Below are 20,563 nucleotides of genomic sequence, written 5' to 3' on the forward strand. Positions count from 1 at the left end.
CTGTAATCTTAAAATATCAACAGTGCTGCCCAAGGGTTCATAAAAAAGGGAGACTGGCCAAATACAAACGTGGTATGTTTCACTTTTTTATGTCACAGAACTGTCTGACTGCAACTTGAGAACATGCAGCCCAGAAACCCCTCCACTGTATCAGACGTACAAACAAACAGATGTTAGAAACAGACTGCTGTGTGTCACTCGGAGCGTGCAAAGATGTTCAGCTAACCCAGAGAAAGCACAAAAGCACACAACCCGACTGCTTGTACAAAAACAACACACCTGGACTAACTTGGACTGACGGGCCGTCATGGTGTTTTTATTGTCTTTATATTGTTCAAGAGTCTAAATTTCTGTGAAGTTCCAATGTACCTAACGTTGCTTCTTTTGTGCTGCTAAGATGTGTCAAGACTCTCTCTGCAGAGCTTGTTTCCTGCAGGAAATGCTGTGAGCTTTTATCTATTCTTATAAACAATATGAAGCACATGCAGCATAATCAGCTCCAGCTCGGTAACAATCAGCATCCCAAGAAACACAGCGTTCGGTTTCTCAGCAGCTCACACAGTTCACACAATCGCCATTCTCAGCTTAAGCTATTAGACAGACCAGAACTACAGTAGCTTTGTTTGTACAGGCTGATGGGAGGAAGCAGGCAGACGTTATGGATGGTAGGCATATAAAACAAGCACTATTTTCAGTGTAATCCCAAGAAACTAAAATTAAGGATTACAAAAACAAACAAAAGCTCAGATGGAGGAGGAGGGATAGCAAAAGAGAGATGGTGAATAATTAATTAACTGTGGCATGTAAATGCATTTTGGTGCATCAACAGGGAATGGAGAGCACAAAGAGAGGTGCATCCAAACAAACAGACAAAATGGAAAAAGTAAAATGTGGAGCCCTGTGATGATCCAGCGCGGTGGCACACAAAGCAGGCCAGAGAAAGGTGTGTAGTGAGGAGAGGAGGAGAGCTCTTATCCAGGATGAATGTTAGAAATGCCTATCAAAACTGTCAGCACCTAATTTACACTGGTTATCACAAAGGACCGAAACAAGCATGTGTAGTTGGAATCACTGTTCAGTACAAGAATTCTACCAAGAGATGTAAGGGATTAGGAAGCAGCTGACACAAGTGAAACTATGTTATTTCAATGCTAATCTCTTTAATTAAAAGAGGTTAGTTCATACACTGTGGCTGATTCATTGTCTAGTGGAAAATGGGGTCAGAAAGTTGTCAGAGAGGTAAAAGAGTAGAACAGGAAAGACTTTAAAATATGAACTAAGGGCGCAAAAGTAAAACAGTCATGGTAAAAAGAAAGTAGATCCTCTTTCACTTAAGTTTACATAACACAACATAATTTAAAAAAAATCATCTAGTCCCAAGCAGGTCTTAAAATGACGTAAATACGACTTCATATGAACAATGCCACATGACATATTCAACCACAAAAATTAAGACAAAATGCCAAAGAAGGGTGAGTAACTAAGTCCACCCTTACTACTTTTAATTCCTGTGGAAGCAGTAAGTAGCAGCTCTATGCTGCTAATCAAATACACTTCATTAACAGATCATCAGTAAGCGTGAGCATTTCTAAAAAACAAACAAAAAAAAAAAAACAGTCGTTACCACATTGACTAGATTTTCTGTGGTCAAGGTCACTGAGATTCAAAGTTTTCAAAGTATTTTAGTAGATGCGCTAATGGTATCAATTTGAAACACCTATGTGACTTCATTCTCTAGTTATCGCATTCACAAACTTGGGTGTCCATGTTGTCTGCCCACCTGCCCGGCAGGGGGACAACAATAGCTCATCAGCCTTTTACGACTGAAGTAAAAAACAAGCAGTTTTGACAGTCTGCAAGTCTGGAGCATTCAGGTGTGTGCTAACACAATGGCAACTAGGAAAGATATCAGCAATGACCTTCGAGAAGCACATGCTCATCAATCTGAGATGGGTTCTATTCAATTCAATTTTTTTATACAGCGCCAAATCACAACAACAGTCTCCTCAAGGAGCTTTATATTGTAAGGTGGACCCTACAATAATACGGCCGTTTGTCTATCATTCTACTATTTGCAAGCATGAAACATTCAATCTTTCCAAGAATAAACATCCCAGCAAAGCAAAAACTGCACAACCCCGAGAGCTACATTTCTGACTCTACAGGCCTCAGTTAGCATGTTAAAAGAGAAATGTTATTAATCTATATAAGTGTGCAAGTGCCCAGTAAAAAGTAACCACTTTTTTTATTACATCAGTATGGCCAAAAAGCCAGTCTCGAAAGCAAATACTGGTTGAGCCGTCAAAAAAACAACTTCCCTGTGTTCCTTTATTTGACAGTAGTCCTCGCTTACGTCAGAAACTGTTGGAAAGAGAAGTCATATATTCACCCAAGAGACTAAACTTCATTCTTTTAATTCCAGCACAAAGGAACAGATAAATGTTTTCTTAATGTGTTGCCTGACAAGCTGTTAAGAAAGCTAACAGCTTGAGTAGCTTTCCACACCTTTTCTACTCTTAAAATCGACAATCCCATGTGAAAACACTGAAGTTGAGCTTAACTCTGTTTTACAAAATGATATTACAGAGTAAGTTAAAGGGTTTGGAGTGGCTCTAAAGATGACGTACACATGATCTGATACTGTCTTTGTTATCATGGTCTTAATAATGTGATTAAAATACAGCTGCAGACTTATTTTACAGCACTAGGTTGCTTAGTTTGTGTACAACTTCTTTAAACTAGAACAGAACTATGGTGAATTGTCAAATATTAATGAAATCAAAACAATCCAAACGAAACTTTGAAGATTCATTGAAGGTGAAATAAAGCAGCTACTTCAGCTTTTTATCAGGTTTGCAACAATGTGTATGTGATTCTTCCTTTTTTCCCCTTTTACTTCTCATTTTCTTATACCAATAATCAACCACACTAGTTGTTTACAACTATATTCACGAGTAACAGCTGCTTCCATAGCAGCATGACTACTATTCTCACTGGCAATTTTGACAGAATTGTTAGTAGAAACAAAATATATAATATGTAAGGAAGAAGCATTTAGAAATGCTAGACTGTGACACGGGCAGATAATTCACCAGTTTGACACTGTAAAAATATAACCCTTAGACTCTGTGTGTGGCAACCAGCTCTTCTCCTCTAAATCAAAGCCCATCAGATTGTGCACAGCTGCTTCAGCTTAGCATTTCAATCTAGTCACATCTCCCCTTCGACTCTGAAGAGAGAAGCATTTATTTCCTGGGTCTAAAAATAATCATTTGTGCAGTTTGTTTGCGAAAATGTTTTCAGCACAATGCCATCTCTTGTGTTCTTGGAAGCCACCCATTTCTCCTTGTGTCACCTCAGATGTACATGACTGCCCATCTGGTGTTATAACGGCCATCTAAGTTTTCAGAACATCATAGTTTTCACCTCCTACACATGTGGTCACTATGTTTGCAGCCAGTGCAGAAACAATTCTTTCTAGGCTATGATGCACAACAATGGATAAAACAAGAGCGCATATGAGAGGTTTTTGGACAAAGTTTGTGTTCTCCATTCTTTAAGCACCGACACTGTTTCAAAAGTACCGGTTTGGCACCGGTATCGGATAAAACCTAAACGATACCCATCCCTACCCCCAGATGATCAAGTCTGCTGATCAGCTTTGCTGATACTCGATATTAATCAGTGTTAATGTTAAAGTAATAACGTGTTGTAAGACAACATCAAACTGCACTTAAACCTTTGTATTATCTTTTACAGAGGCAGCATGGTAGTGCGGTGATTAGCACCATTGTTCTGGAGATTCTGCCAAAATATAGAACTATGTTATCACAGCATGCATTTTTTTCTTCTCCTGTTCCAGTTTAGCTCGACATGCTGTATTTTTACTGGCGGTACTGTGGGTGAACTCATTCATGTATTTCAATTGTTTTTTGTGACGATGAAGCTGCAAAATGCTCAAATGAGATTTTTTTTTTTTTTATGAATAAACATTTTATAAAAGGGACAAGCCGGCTGCTAGTCTGTCAGTCTGGATTAGTGACTGCTACATAATTAGTCACAGTTTCCAAAGTCACAGTCAAAGACCATAAGGTGTATTTATAAGTTTTTGGTGACTAATTGCTGCTCCATTTCCTGATGAGAATAATTAGGTGTGACTCATACTGTGCATAGAGATCAACTTTGAGTCGATGAAATACTATGTGAACTTTGCTTTCGCTTTGCAGGTGAAATAACTGGATTGTTTTATGACATACCACTGACATAACAGGTTTTTAGAGATTAGGGGTGGCCCTACATTCCACACTGACAACATGGCCTATTTATAATGTTATCGGCTTACTGGTTCACATTAACAGAACTTTTTGTACAAGCTGATGTATCCAACAGTAGACTTTTACAAGGCTTTTACAAAGCAGAGATGCAACATGTTGACTACACACAGACACAGACAGAGGGGGAAACTGGCATACACACATTGTTACATGGTCAGATATGTAAAGTAACTGGGACAGAAGAGGAAGAAGCAAGTTTCAGTCCATCCGGTCTGTAACATTTTCAGGTGTGAGGCTGGTATTTCAAACTGGATGACATCCTAAACTATCAACACACACAGCTTGGATTGCACAGTGATAAGATGTATAGAAGACTGTTGTGCACGATTATGATGTACTGTGTGAAATGATTTGGACAAATGGGTAGAGCAGCATAGATACTATACAGCTGAATATCAGTATAATGGAAAAAGTGACAGACATAATAAAGCAAAGACACATATATGCTACATATTCATGATGCGTTTACTACTGTAGAACATAATGTTAGTCATACATTTTTACCTTCTGCCATAACATGATTTACTGATTCCTACAATCAGTTCTGTTAGCCCAGGGGTCGGCAACCTGCGGCTCTTTAGTCCTTATAGTGCGGCTCCACATGGTTTGGGAAAATAAATTAGAAGGGCAAATAGAAGTATTTAGCTGAAGTGTATTTTATTTAGGTTAGTTCTTTTTTTAACTTGTAGTTCTAAATTGGAAGATTATTGTGATATTGAAATATAAAAATAAAATTATATTTTATTATTTTTTCATCATTCAAAATAAGCGTCACACTCGCGGAAGCCGGTGTACCCGCCGAAACACCGTGCATTTATCAAGACTTTCAACCCCTGGGCCCTATTTCAGGAAGCCGGTTTAGTGCAAACTCTGAGTAAGTACACCCTGAGTTAACGAAAACTCTGGGTTTTCGGTTTCACAAAGCGAGTTTAGATTAATTCTGAGTGAGTTACTATGACGACACACTCCGTGAAGCTAACCTGCCCCCTAGCAGGTTTACTTCAACTAACCCTGACGTTCTCCGCCTCTTTGTCGGAAACCTGACTGTAGGAAGTGTCAGACATGGCGTGTCCCTTCCTTGAAGAGCCAGTAGATGTTGAAGCCCAAATTCTCCGCAGAGCTCTCCGCCGGGAGAGAGTGATTAGAGCGCGTTTGGACATTTTATCATTTCCTGATGATCTCCTGTGTGAACGTTACCGTTTTTCAGCACAATCTACAATTTATTTGAATAACATCCTCAGGCCTAATATTGCTCATGTGACACATCGTGGACATCCTCTCAGTTCTGTACATATTATTTGTATCGCACTTCGGTTTTTTGCAAACGGGAGCTTTCTGTATAATATTGGTGACGCTGAGCACGTTTCCAAGGCTACTGTCTGTCGGGCAGTCAGGAATGTTACAGTTGCACTGAAACGTCTCCTGCACTCGTCTGTGGTGTTCCCCGGTCATAGACGCACAAGATTTATCAAAGAGGGATTCCACAAAATTGCAGGTATCAGGATGAACGAAACTTAATTCATGATGTGGTGATACTTGAACTACTACTTAAATTTTACATTTATTCTCACGGTTCCCAGGCGTGATTGGCTGTATAGATGGCACTCACATTCCAATCATTGCTCCTTCAGTAAATGAAGGAGACTATGTGAACAGGAAGTCTTTCCACAGCATTAATGTACAGTACATAGTTTGAAATGCTACAGGGAACTAACAAATTATTTCATTATTAGTAATGGATGCTAATTTGTGTTCTTTGCACTGTGAAGATCATATGTGATGCTGCCAACATTATCACAAATGTGGAAGCCAAGTGGCCAGGCTTTGTGAGTGGTGGTGGTGGAGGACCCCCACCTGTTTTTCGGGCCTCCGCTTTTTTTCTAGTGGCCATAACGGGTCACATTTGAGCATACAGAGTAAGCAAATATGTACTTGTAATGCTCAGATAATTTCAATAAGTGCTTACAGAGGGGAAATTAATGTAGCCTCTAACTGCAATTGATTTACATCGGACAAACAGACCAAGCACTATGGCTCATAATACAATTACACCTTACCTGTTTGGACTATATTTTTATACTTCATTTTTACTTGCTGCCAGGAACGTTTGGGGCCTGTTGGGTTGCACCTGCGCTCACATCACGTCACAAAATAAAATGTATGAAATTTAAAAAAAAATAAAATATAATAAAATAACGTGTTAAATGGGTGGAAATCCCTAGATCAATGTTTAAATTGACACTCACGCATTGACTCTGTCGGCTATGTTTTGCCATGCATGCTCCCTTTCTTTTGCAGCTGAGGCTGTGTTACTTTTTTTCTGCAAAATTTGCATGTTATCGGCATATGCTGCCATCAGAATTTCGGCCTCAAGCGCTGTAAAATACATTGACCGCGCCTTCTTTCCCTCCGTCTCCATGGTGACTCGCTTAATCTGTGCTCCACTAATCAGGGCTTTATGTATCCTCCTGCGCGCGCTTAATTTGGGGTTAAAGCAACTCCGCGCTGATTGAACTAATTGTTATCAGTCTTTCTGAAACCGAATATTCCGAGTTGGACAGTTCGGGGTTACTCAACCCTGAGTATCGTTTTTCACTCTGAGTTTTCTAAACCGGCTTCCTGAAATAGGGCCCAGGTAGGCCAATTATGGATCTTCGGATCCACATTATGTCAGCAGGTGTTCTCCATCGTGAACTATGTTAAAAACAAACGCCGCTCACGCCTCACAGATGACAGCTTACAGTCCTGCGTAAAGATGAAAGTGACTTCGTACAGCCCCGATTTGCAGACGCTGTGCGCAGAGGTTCAGGAGCAGAAGTCCCATTGTAAACATATCACGGCAGACCCGATGATGTTTCCATGAACACGCTTTTCAGCATCTCTTTATTGACCACTTTTCACACACGGTTGCTGTACGCATACGCTGTAGCTTTTCAGCTCACAGCCCGACACACACCAACACAACAGCATAGATAGCACAGACGTTAAGGCGGTGAGGCGTGATTGTGGGTGCCGCTCAGGTGCGTCCGCCTCCCCTGCAGTGGCGCTGCAGACCACGCCCCGCCACACACATTAACCAGGTAAAATACATATTTAGGCTGAATTTTAGTGTTCTTTTCTTCAATAATTTTTTAAAAGCCAGGTCAAGGCTCCAAAAGCCCAAAGGTGATATGAGGGTGGCAGCTCACAGCAGTTTTTGTTCACTACTTGGATCATTTTCGTTCAGCTGGGTGTCTTTCCTTTTGTTATATTTCTTTAAGAGTTCAAAATGTGTTAATTACATAAATAAAATGTAATTTTCTCTGTAGCACTTCATGGATTTCATAAGCAGCACACCTTAGTTGTTCACACAAAGCATAAAGGTAAAAAACAATATATACAGTGTTATCTTCATTTTAGATGTCAAAAAGTATTTGCGGCTCCCAGTGTTTTCTTTTGCGTGGAAACCGGGTCCAAATGGCTCTTTGGGTGTTAAAGGTTGCTGACCCCTGTGTTAGCCATTATACAGAAGTTAGTATCATGACGCTTTTCTTTCCAAGCTCCTTATACTATCATGAATAAAGTTAACTGGTGAAATGATTTGGCAAACTAGCATTTCTTTTAGACTAAATTTAGTTAAAGGAGGACATAGTCAGCCAGCTGCTGCAACAAATCTGATGATGTTCATAATTTGAGCTGATAAAGTCATTTAAAAAGCACCAAACAAGTTATCAATCAATCAATTAACTGACCTCTACTCAGCAAACTATATAGAAGATAGCTTATAATTTTGCTGTATTAGCAGGGACACTAATAAGAGCTGGGAGAATAAAAAAAAAAAAACAAAAGTTGTTTTTGTATCTGATACATCAAAATACAATTGACAGTCAAATGTACTGTCTTTTATAGTCTATCCAAGACAAATGTTAATGCAGGGCATGAACAGTTCCTGTGTTCTATATGTGAAAGCACTGCTGATGACTGAAGATCAGATTCTGATTTAAAGTAAAAAACTTTTCAAATGAGGACTAGAATACCCCAAAGAGTTTACCTGGAGCCGAGCTTTGATCCTGTTCTAGTCTGGATGGAGAAACACAGAGTACTATTTTTCTTCCTTTTACATGTGAGCTGTTGACAAATCTGAGAGTGGTTTCAAAAACAAAGCTTTAACTGAGAAGTCTAACACTCTTTCTCAGCACCACGTTGCTTTGTTGCTCCATTTTAGTGATGATTATACAACCTTTTACTTAATGCAGGAAGCATATGACATTTCCACCAACCTGATGTGGTTTGGGTTGCAGTCAAAACCTCACAGCTTTCCTGTTGCAGTGTATATGCACTCACCTTTGTCACTGAAACTTAATCTGATCCCTGAACATGGCCCTAATTTCAGTGGCCAGCTGCAGCAGAGATCCCACAGTTTACTTTCTGACAAAAGATGTGACAGTGGAGCATTATGCAGGATGCACTGTCTCTAATTTTCCATAGCTTTTAACACAACACTGTCAAGCCCGGGCAAGAGAAAACATTTGAGGGGAAAAAAAAGGCACACTGTCTCTGTACACCATCTTATAGCAAACCAGTGACTGACTGCAATTTCCTCTAGTGTAACCAGCAAATACTGAAAATCCACCCATTCGATCCATCTCTGTATGCAAGCAAAAGGACCACACACAAGCTTTCAAATGGCAGAGTGAAAGAAGAAAAATGCTGTGCATTACTTACTCTTTGCAGGTGCTGGAGACATGAGGTGGTACAGTGTATTTACAGTCCATGATCATGGTGAGGGTCTCACTGTCGTTAGCTTCCTGGAAGGGTGGCTGGCCACAAACCAACATGAACAGTATCACACCAAGACTCCAGATATCTGAGGAAGAGAAAGACACGAGGTCAGACTTAGGACTGGGTGACATTTATCATGGTATTAACAGGTGAAATATTACGAGGACATTTATTAACACATCAATTTCTCAGACACAAATATGGCTGTATGATCCACAGCCGTGTGCTACCTACGACAGATGTGTCAAATGTATTGTTAAACTATATCTGTCCTCTCGGACTGAATCCAAGGCTGAATAATCACACAAAACCTAGTTACGACATCATGATATGGATTATATTTAAAAACTAAGTGCAGGTGGAAGGTCAGAAAGTGGAGAAGTTGAAGCATGTGAAAGAGGGGGGGAAAAAACCCCTCTATCTGTACCAAGTCTAAACAGAGACTGTGGCGTGCCAGTGTTTTCATCTAGCACATCTGTAGTGTATTTGTTGAAAAATGCTACAGAGACATTAAAAACCAATAACATGCTGATCCTGTTGTTCAGCCATCGTCCCTAATTAACATTGCTTCAAATAATTCTCCAGTGTGGAAGACATCTCATTTTACAAGCGTATTTTCCCCTTGATCTCTCCACCCTCTTACGTCATGAGAAAAGATGACTGCAATGGAAACGATGCCACTGATCGGAAACAAGCAGACAATTAAAGGAACTAAGATGTTCTCAGCCAGTGTGGTAAACAACAGTGATGGATAGAAGTGTGAGAAGTACAGTAAAGTCTTCCTCCAAGGCCTTTTGACCTGTCGTCTCCACACGTTATACAACTTATACTTCTGTATAACTTTGTACAAAGATAGCAGTCAGTTTTTTTGAGTGTAATTCCACCATTTAAGAACAACAAATGCTTTATAAGACCTCAGTAAATTTAAATCAAAACCAAGCAATGTCCAAATGATGCAAACAAACCATAAAACCATAAAGAAACCAACTATCTGCTTACCCATATCTATATCGCCATCAATCCATCTATCCATTCTTATATCTCTAATATAAATAAATATTTTCCCTTTGCTGCTGATTGGCACTATGGAGGCAGAAGCAGGATAACAGCCATCTCTCGCTTTCACCTCTCTCCTAGACATTTCTAATCAGCATGTTTGAGTGCCTTATTTCCTCTTACTGTATGCTATTAGGTATTAATAGAACATAACCACATTATTTTATTAACACCCCCTAGTGTCCCGGCCCATGTAACTACACCCTGTACTGGATAATGCAAGACAATTTAAAACTGCATTTTCTCAATTGCAATTTAAATCCTAATTTTCTCTGGTTTGCTTGCATAAAACAAAATGTCACTGAAACCCAAAACAAGCTCATGTTCAATGTTCTCAAGCAACAGTGCACGTGTGCTAACAGCATAATCAAAGTCATGTTAATTCATCTATGCATATGCTTATTCAAGTGTACAAATTTGCACTTGCTAGTTGCACCGAGTGAAAGCAAACTGTCAGCATGCAGAAGCACCGGTTCATACACACTTTATGCAACTAAAGACACATTCATGCACACATACACACAGCCTTTGGTTCAAGGACGAGAAACAGCCTCGAATAGAGAGCTAGGACAATAAACCTTGTCCTGTCGCTCCGTATAGTACGGTATGTTCTCAACTTTGTTTGGCACACATAGAGGCAGATGTTTGAGCCAAGTTCATTACACACATACAGTATTTATACTGCATGTCCTGCCATGCCCGTATAAACACATGCAAAGCTTTGGGCATTAATGTGTAACATTTTCATCACTTAGCAGAGAAACAGGGCCAACTTACTTAGGCTGAAGAGCGAGGGAGACATCACAGAATCTCTAATCAAATATTGGCAGCCCTAAAGTAATTACCATGATGAGGATTTTTAAGTAAGTTTCTAATTAAGCTCAAACACATAGTTGCCCTCAATACCAAATGGTTTGGCAGAGTGGAGCCTTGAGGATGTGCTAGAGAAAATGCCAGATAGTAAAATTAAAAAAAAAATCCCCAACAAAAACTATTTTTGGAGGAAAAAAAGATGACAACTCAAACTGATTCTAAAATGTTTTTAACTCAAACGGACAGCCGTGAGTTGTTGCATCTTGAGACTCAGCTTTGCTGGGCTACTATCAGCACTCCAGATTTGGCCTTAGGCTAGGGAGTGCTGTGTATAATTAAACTAACCAAATGGCCGTACAGAGAGGGCCGAGTGCCTTTAAGAGGAACTTTCTGAAGAAACAGCTTGCCTGATTGAATACTGAGTCTAATTATTGTGGTATGCATTTTGATACCATCCATCACATTTGATTTCAGGAGCCATCCATGGCTCTCTCCCAGCTCAGTGTGCGAGCAGCAGACAGCGGTGCAGTTGCAGGTTGTCTTATGAGAGTAGAGTCCCCACTGGGAGGGGCGGGGGGGGGGGGGGGGGGGGGGGCGCTCTGTAGCACTTCAGAGGATAATTCCTGTCTGACTTCCAGATGGCATTTGTTCTGAAAAAGTGATGTATCACCGAGCCACTGCTAAAGCCCAACAAATGGGGTGTTACAGGAACATTTCTCCTTAAAAAAAGAAAAAAAAAATGCATCAGTGCAATTATTGTGTGTCTAAAACCATTTACAAAGTACCTGCAGTGGTTTTATTTGAAATGAGTTGTTTAACAGCTACTAGAGAAGCAGATCAAGCATTTTACTGGAGCCGTGTTAATGGACCAAAAAGCTGCCTGAGTATAAAGTGCTAAAACAATATGTACCTCTACATTATAAGCACCAAAGAGGTCTTCATCCCAAACGCTGAGGCTGATGTTGCACTCTGCTATAAAATATATCACAGCCTTAATGTGCCCACATCTGCAGTATGCTAGCGCCATAAAAGAGTTCCCTCTCAGCCTGTAGCAGTGTCTCCTCTTCTGCTGAAATATTAACAGGATATGGATGTGGAGAAAGTTCAGCTTGGTCTAACCTTGGTCGTAGAAGCTCACGTTTCGATGTACCAATTAGATCTCAACGTGCTGGCACACACACAGGATCAGAGGGATCCTTTATATGTTTTCCGTGTCAGTCCCTAAAAACCCCCCACAAAGATGACAGAAAATTCTCAGATTGCATTTCTTGAGGCCTAGTTCGTTTCCTTTGTTCACGATACCCATTTGGATTTTACATGGCAAGGATTATTAAAAAATGTTTTCACAATGAGTTTCCAATAGAGTATTTTATTTACTCTATCATTAATGACTAATGTGTTGGCTTCCTTGACTGACACGCTTGATCTACAGAAAAGCTACACCCCACTGCCATGAACCCCCACAAACACACACATACACACCTACTCGTAAGCCTTACACATGTGATATTTAATTCCCTCCATGTATGACATTACAGTGATGACAGTATACATTATTTTTGTCTTTCCCAAACCGTGTGCCAATGTGTTTCAAGACTGATTAAATAAACAGGTTGGCGTGCTTAGAAATACACTTCAGGTTTATTCAGGTGCTTGATCAGAGTATGTGGATTTGTATTGTCAAAGTCAAAGCATGTCTAAACACCCAAAATTTGCTTCAGGAACTTGTTTAATTAGGCCCACTCTCTGAAAGATGTGAACTTTGTGAAATGTCAGCTGCTGCTGCTAGGCTGCAAAGCATACATATATTTTTTTCCTACCTATGAATGCTTCTCAAACTTAAGCTTGGATATTTCAGTAAGCATGAAAAGAGATTTCATTAGCCTTAAAATGAAGTTCTTACAAAGTAGTATTTTGTTCCTTCTCTCTCAGGAGTGCAGCATCTTTCTTGTAGTTACAGAGCATGAGAAGCCTTTAACACTGGTCACAATGAGCTTCAATAAATACTGAAAAACTACCTGAGTCAGAGCAATTTAGTATGCTCCTATTATGCTTTATTACTACCTTATTACAGTCTGACTCTCCAGGTGGTTTCTGTCTCCTGACAGAGGAGAGTTGATCTGTTCAAACAACTGAACCTTGAAATGACAGCTAAATTATACTGAAGAGAGTCACTTTGTTGATTTACTGTCAACCAGTGGTAAACAATTCTTTTTCCAGTGACCCACCATAGAAGGACAATTAAATATGTAACCAAGGTTACCATGCTACACAAAATGATGACATCTTTGGCCTCCAAATAGTTAGAAGACAAAAAGGTGACCCAATTAGACCAAAGCCAACTACACTCTTCACACACCACATATTTTACAGTTTAGTTTTAAGAAAACGTAGAACATCACAAAAACTCTGCGATCACCTTCACAGACAGGCGGTTTCCAACATGTATAGAGCTGTCAACCTGAAGAGCACACACACCCACTCATCAATCCTTCAGATTCATACACGTGTGCGCTCATCACATCAACATAAATGCTCCTGTCACTTACAGGCAGAGAGAGTAGAAAGAGCACTCCAGATGACTAGAGATCTCATTCTGTCACATACAGACATGCTGCAGCTCCACACTGTAGACCGGTGCATCACCTAAATATGTGGTCACTGTATCCTTTTCTTGCTTTTTCCCCCCTCAGTTCAAGTTCAGTGCTTCCTACATACAGGCCAGCCAAGTAAGTGTGAAGACACATTTTAGAATTTTTATTTAAATAATTTAATGCCTTTTATAAAAATATATATATAAAAAAAACATAGCAACATAGCAAGAGAAAGAGTAGTGCATTTTGAAGGAATGCTGCAATTTCTGGGTCAGTGTGCAAGTCCCCCTCCAAATCCCGACTACCACCATGTTAAAAAGAAGGAATTCACTGACCAATTCAGCAACACCAAAAAACCTGATAAACCACAGGATCCAAACATATGAGAAACACTCAAGTCACTTTTTGCCATTCACCCAACTTCAAACAGGGTCATTATTTCTAGAAAAACGTTACTTTAAATCACTCCTGTAAGTGAACTTACTTGGAGAATGACAATTGTCTTTAATGTTATTTATGTTTTAACAATATTTACGTGACCTAGTGGCCCACAACTCAAAAAACAAAGAACTTCCCACCAATTGAGCATTGCGTGGCACAGCTTCTGTCTTGCTAGCTTGCGCTGTGCTCAGTGGATCTGCACTCAACAGTGCAGCCTAGGCAGAGTAGTCGAATGCAGATCCACTGAGCGCTCAACACAGACAGCATCGTCAGAAGAAAAGTTGAGAAAATAAATAAAAATTTATATTGTTCGATATATATGCGTACCAAACCGAAAGCACTGTATCGAACGGTTCAATATCGATACATGTATTGTTGCACCCCTAACAAATAAATTTTATTTATTTTTATTTCTATATATTATATATATATATACACATATACACACACACGCCTTTGGAACAGAGGATCGCAAGTTCGATTCCTGCCTGGGGCGTCTGTATCCAGTAAGGGTCCTAAGGCTAGACCCCCTATGCTAAGCAAGCCTACCGCAGACATGGGCGAGACAGATAAACATGAAGGCATGCCGGCTCGGACGTCGCCCGGATCAACAAGGTTTAAAGCTGTCAGGTGTTGAGGAACCAGGGCACCCTGACGAAAAGTGGGCTACTGGAACAAGAAGGCATCGGTGGGCAAGAGACGAAAACAGGGCGTTGTTGGAATGCTACTACGCAAGTAACCCCGGCGGAAGGGGCTACATGAATAGGATGAGGGACCTATGGATTCTTCGATACCCAACATCCACAATGACGGCGAAACAACTAGTAGCTCAGTGTTCCAACATTCGAAAGAAGGGACTGCTCTCACAGCTAGAGATTGACGAGGTATACCAAGGGCTCAGAGAAGAGCTCGAGAGGATGTGGAGGTTGAAGGTAACGGTGGTCCCCGTGGTAATCGGAGCACTAGGTGCGGTGACTCCCAAGCTGGGCGAGTGGCTCCAGCAGGTCCCGGGAACAACATCGGAGATCTCTGTCCAGAAGAGCGCAGTCCTAGGAACAGCTAAGATACTGCGCAGGACCCTAAAGCTCCCAGGCCTCTGGTAGAGGACCCGAGCTTGAAGGATAAACCGCCCGCAGGGGCGTGCTGGGTGTTTTTTATATATAATTTTTTTTTCTTTTTTTTTTTATTATTAGGGGATCCGGGCTATCAACACCTACGCCCTGCCCGTGATCAGGTACCCAGCTGGTATAATAAGTTGGCCAAAGGAGGAGATAGAAGCCACTGACATAAAGACAAGAAAGCTCCTTACCATGCATGGAGGGTTTCACCCCAAGTCCAGCATCCTGAGGCTGTACGCTAAGCGGAAGGAAGGGGGCCGGGGACTGGTGAGTGTCAGCACCACAGTCCAGGATGAGACAACAAACATCCAAGAATACATTGGGAAGATGGCCCCAACTGACCGAGTGCTCAGTGAATACCTCAGGCAGCAGAAACCCAAGAAAGGGGAGGGAGACGAGGAACCATCATGGAAGGACAGGGCCCTGCACGGTATGTACCACCGGCAGATAGAGGAGGTGGCTGATACCCAGAAATCCTACCAGTGGCTGGACAAAGCTGGACTGAAAGAGACACTAATCATGGCAGCACAAGAACAAGCTCTGAGTACAAGATCCATAGAGGCTGGGGTCTATCACACCAGGAAAGACCCCAGGTGCAGGCTGTGTAAAGATGCCCCTGAGACAATCCAGCACATAACAGCAGGGTGCAAGATGCTAGCAGGCAGGGCATACATGGAACGCCATAACCAAGTGGCCGGCATAGTATACAGAAACATCTGTGCCGAATATGGCCTGGAAGTTCCGAGGTCAAAATGGGAGATGCCCCAAGGGTGGTGGAGAATGACCGAGCTAAGATCCTGTGGGACTTCCAGATACAGACGGACAAAATGGTGGTGGCTAACCAACCGGACATAGTGGTGGTAGACAAACAGAAGAAGACGGCCGTAGTGATCGATGTAGCGGTTCCGAATGACAGCAATATCAGGAAGAAGGAACACGAGAAGCTGGAGAAATACCAAGGGCTCAGAGAAGAGCTCGAGAGGATGTGGAGGGTGAAGGTAACGGTGGTTCCCGTGGTAATCGGAGCACTAGGTGCGGTGACTCCCAAGCTAGGCGAGTGGCTCCAGCAGATCCCGGGAACAACATCAGAGAGGCTCTGTCCAGAAGAGCGCAGTCCTGGGAACAGCTAAGATACTGCGCAGGACCCTCAAGCTCCCAGGCCTCTGGTAGAGGACCCGAGCTTGAAGGATAAACCGCCCGCAGGTTTTTTTTGTTTTTTTTTCTTTTAATACACACACACACACACACACACACACACACACACACACACACACACACACACACACAGATGTTTTTTTTTTCCTTTTGCACTAATAAAGTTGTGGAGTCGCAAAGTATTTTGTCTAGTCTCAATTATATTGTCAGTTATATTGTTATCGCAAATTTTTAAATGTATATCGTGATAAATATTTTTGGTCATATCGCCCTGCTCTAGTCTCTACGCAAATGTTACTCTGCCTCCCAACTCCCCCTCCCCCATCGCTTCACCTGCAGGCAACGACAAGATGGACACGGCCACATGTTTATGTGCAAGTGAATAAAGGCCATTTTCCATCACTCCTTTCCAATAAGCTACTGTCATTGATGACAAACTTACTAATTTGAAGTGTAAATCTATTGAAACAAGCTGCCAGCTAGTGCTGGGTGATATGACGAAATATATATCGTGTGAATGATAGAAAAATGTGCCATTTGTCTTCTATTGTTTCTAACATAATTTTATAAATTATTACATAAAATATATCATTAACCCTTTAAAACACTCCGTTTTGCCTAACTATTTTTAAATCCCTGTACAACTGGAACCATGTAAGCTAGCGCAATAATTTTCTTTTGCATATGAAACCGGTGGAGGTGTACTTACATCTTATGCCATCAGCTTGTCCTAGGTCACGGTTTCCTTCCACACATAGCTTTGCAAAAATTGCATAAAAAGCACTTGCAACAACAATGCATGCATTCGCTTCCGCTTATCCTTTTCAGGGTCGCGTAGGGCGCTGGAGCCTATCCCAGCTGTCATAGGGCGAGAGGCAGGGTACAGAAACATGCTTTGCCGATCCGATCAGCTGTTCATAACACTTCCTACGTTGGAATATAGGTCAGCGCGAACTATCGCATGTCCGCCATTACCTGCCCGAAACTGGATGTGACGTCATTTTCAAGGAAAATGTAATTTTTTACCTTCAGGGCCTTATAAGCCTATGCTGGTGTTTTTAAAACTTGTGTTTGACTTTATGCTTTTCTGTACCGTTTCTGGGATGCTTAGAACTCAAATTACACTGTTGGAAATAGTTTATTTTGATGCACATGCTGTTTCTTTGCAGCAAGTTGGGAAAAGAAAAACTATAGCCAGCCAAAGATACACCAGTCTTTCACACAAGGCCCTTAAGAGAAAACGTCCCAGCGCCATAAACAAACCACAGGAGCCATCTCGCGTTACATTTGTAAAGTTGAGAAGGACAGCTTTCATTACCTCGTCAAAGTCCTTGATCCGAGGTACAGAAGCACTTCAGTAAAGTCAAGTTGCCTCGTTTATATGACGCATGCCAGGCCAAAGTATTGAAGGATGTTTGCAGTGTCGTGCATTATGCCTTGACGACTGACCTATGGACGAGCAGAGATACGCACCCCTACATGAGCGTAACCATCCATTTCATTAACAAAGATTGCACCCTCTGCGCTTGCTGTTTACAGACTGTGTACTTTCCAGATGACCACAGGTCAGGTGGTATATCGTTTTTTTTTTTGTTTTGTTTTTTTAATGTGTGTGTGTGTGTGTGTGTGTGTGTGTGTGTGTGTGTGTGTATATATATAAAAACACCCAGCACGCCCCTGCGGGCGGTTTATCCTTCAAGCTCGGGTCCTCTACCAGAGGCCTGGGAGCTTGAGGGTCCTGCGCAGTATCTTAGCTGTTCCCAGGACTGCGCTCTTCTGGACAGAGATCTCCGATGTTATTCCCGGGATCTGCTGGAGCCACTCGCCTAGCTTGGGAGTCACCGCACCTAGTGCTCCGATTACCACGGGGACTACCGTTACCTTCACCCTCCACATCCTCTCGAGCTCTTCTCTGAGCCCTTGGTATTTCTCCAGCTTCTCGTGTTCCTTCTTCCTGATATTGCTGTCATTCGGAACCGCTACATCGATCACTACGGCCGTCTTCTTCTGTTTGTCTACCACCACTATGTCCGGTTGGTTAGCCACCACCATTTTGTCCGTCTGTATCTGGAAGTCCCACAGGATCTTAGCTCGGTCATTCTCCACCACCCTTGGGGGCATCTCCCATTTTGACCTCGGGACTTCTAGGTTATACTCGGCACAGATGTTCCTGTACACTATGCCGGCCACTTGGTTATGGCGTTCCATGTATGCCTTGCCTGCTAGCATCTTGCACCCTGCTGTTATGTGCTGGATTGTCTCTGGGGCATCTTTACACAGCCTGCACCTGGGGTCTTGCCTGGTGTGATAGACCCCAGCCTCTATGGATCTTGTACTCAGAGCTTGTTCTTGTGCTGCCATGATTAGTGCCTCTGTGCTGTCTTTCAGTCCAGCTTTGTCCAGCCACTGGTAGGATTTCTGGATATCAGCCACCTCCTCTATCTGCCGGTGGTACATACCGTGCAGGGGCCTGTCCTTCCATGATGGTTCCTCGTCTCCCTCCTCTTTCTTGGGTTTCTGCTGCCTGAGGTATTCACTGAGCACTCGGTCAGTTGGGGCCATCTTCCCAATGTATTCTTGGATGTTCCTTGTCTCATCCTGGACTGTGGTGCTGACACTCACCAGTCCCCGGCCCCCTTCCTTCCGCTTAGCGTACAGCCTCAGGGTGCTGGACTTGGGGTGAAACCCTCCATGCATGGTCAGGAGCTTTCTTGTCTTTATGTCAGTGGCTTCTATCTCCTCCTTTGGCCAGCCTATTACCCCAGCAGGGTACCTGATCACGGGCAGGGCGTATGTGTTGATGGCCCGGATCTTGTTCTTACCATTCAGCTGACTCCTCAGGACTTGCCTGACCCTCTGCAGGTACTTGGTGGTTGCAGCCTTTCTAGCGGCCTCTTCATGGTTCCCATTTGCCTGCGGGATCCCCAGGTACTTGTAACTGTCCTCTATGTCTGCAATGTTGCCTTCTGGTAGTTCAATCCCCTCAGTTCTGACTACCTTCCCTCTCTTTGTTACCATCCGACTACACTTCTCCAGTCCGAACGACATTCCAATGTCATTGCTGTATAGCCTGGTAGTGTGGATCAGTGAATCGATGTCTCGTTCACTCTTGGCATACAGCTTGATGTCATCCATGTACAGGAGGTGGCTGACAACTGCTCCGTTCCGTAGTCGGTATCCGTAGCCAGTCTTGTTAATGATCTCACTGAGGGGGTTCAGGCCTATGCAGAACAGCAGTGGGGACAGAGCATCTCCTTGGTAGATCCCGCACTTGATGGTGACTTGTGCTATGGGCTTGGAGTTGGCCTCTAGTGTTGTACGCCACATCCCCATTGAGTTCCTGATGAAGGCTCTTAGGGTCCCATTGATCTTGTACAATATATATATATATATATATATATATATATATATATATATATATATATATATATATATATATATATATATATATATATATATATATATATATATATATATATCGCTACCGTGATATAAAATAATTCATATCGTGATAAATATTTTTTCCATATCGCCCAGCACTACTGCCAGCAGCAGCATTATAGTGCAATAACCAAATGTAAGCACAAAACTAGCCCAGATAGTTTTCCCTCTAAATCTTAAGTGAAAGTATAATATAACTGCTTAACATTTTAGTTTAACAATAATTAAAGTAAGAAACCTATAGCTCTTTAGGAGCTGCACAACACTGTTACATAATAAAAATAACAAATGTTTTCTACCTAGGATGGTGTATCTTGGGTGCAAGGTTTTTAAACCAGCTTCTCAACCACCATGTAAATGCATCAATAATTTCCATTAGAGTGCACTGCGCAAGTGCTCCAGCAACACTTGGTGGAGTAATTTGTTTTTTTTCTTGGGTCAAACATCATCAGCTAGTAGCATCTCTTCCTTTGTAGCCGGGGCAGTATGTTTTTACCTCCAGTGGCAAAGCAAATGTGTTGTTTCCTGCTTCACCGGGAACTGGTTCCTTGAATCTTTTCCTAAGTACTTTGTTACTGGTTGTTAAAGTAACTCGCTTTCTAGGCAGTAAATTGTCAAGCTGGGACAGAGCTCTTGCCACTGTCTTAGACATGCCTTGACAGGGCTTGTCTCAATATTGCACACTAGGGAATGTAAACACATACCAGTGCTACAGCAAGGATATAGGAACATGCTTATATATCCCGAAAAAAACCTTACACATACATCCCTAATTGCAGCATCTTCCTTGCCTTTACAACATGTCTTCCATTCCAATCTTCAGCCACTTTAAATCCTTCTAACACATTGA

At 41.9% G+C, this 20,563-nt stretch overlaps 1 protein-coding gene across 2 annotated transcripts in view; it reads right to left on the bottom strand.

The window, feature by feature from the left end:
* Positions 1-20,563, bottom strand: part of snrka (SNF related kinase a) — a 63,356-nt gene that overhangs the window by 27,382 nt on the left and 15,411 nt on the right. For both annotated transcript variants that reach the window (XM_085472924.1, XM_085472923.1), the window contains exon 3: positions 9,039-9,180. In XM_085472924.1, coding sequence (XP_085329050.1) covers positions 9,039-9,180 — 142 coding nt within the window. The remainder of the gene's footprint in view (positions 1-9,038; positions 9,181-20,563) is intronic.

The sequence above is a fragment of the Copadichromis virginalis genome, linkage group LG11, assembly GCF_057382275.1.
Source record: "Copadichromis virginalis isolate Kocher_CV1m ecotype Utaka linkage group LG11, C_Virginalis_male_GT1.1, whole genome shotgun sequence".
NCBI lineage: Eukaryota > Metazoa > Chordata > Actinopteri > Cichliformes > Cichlidae > Copadichromis > Copadichromis virginalis.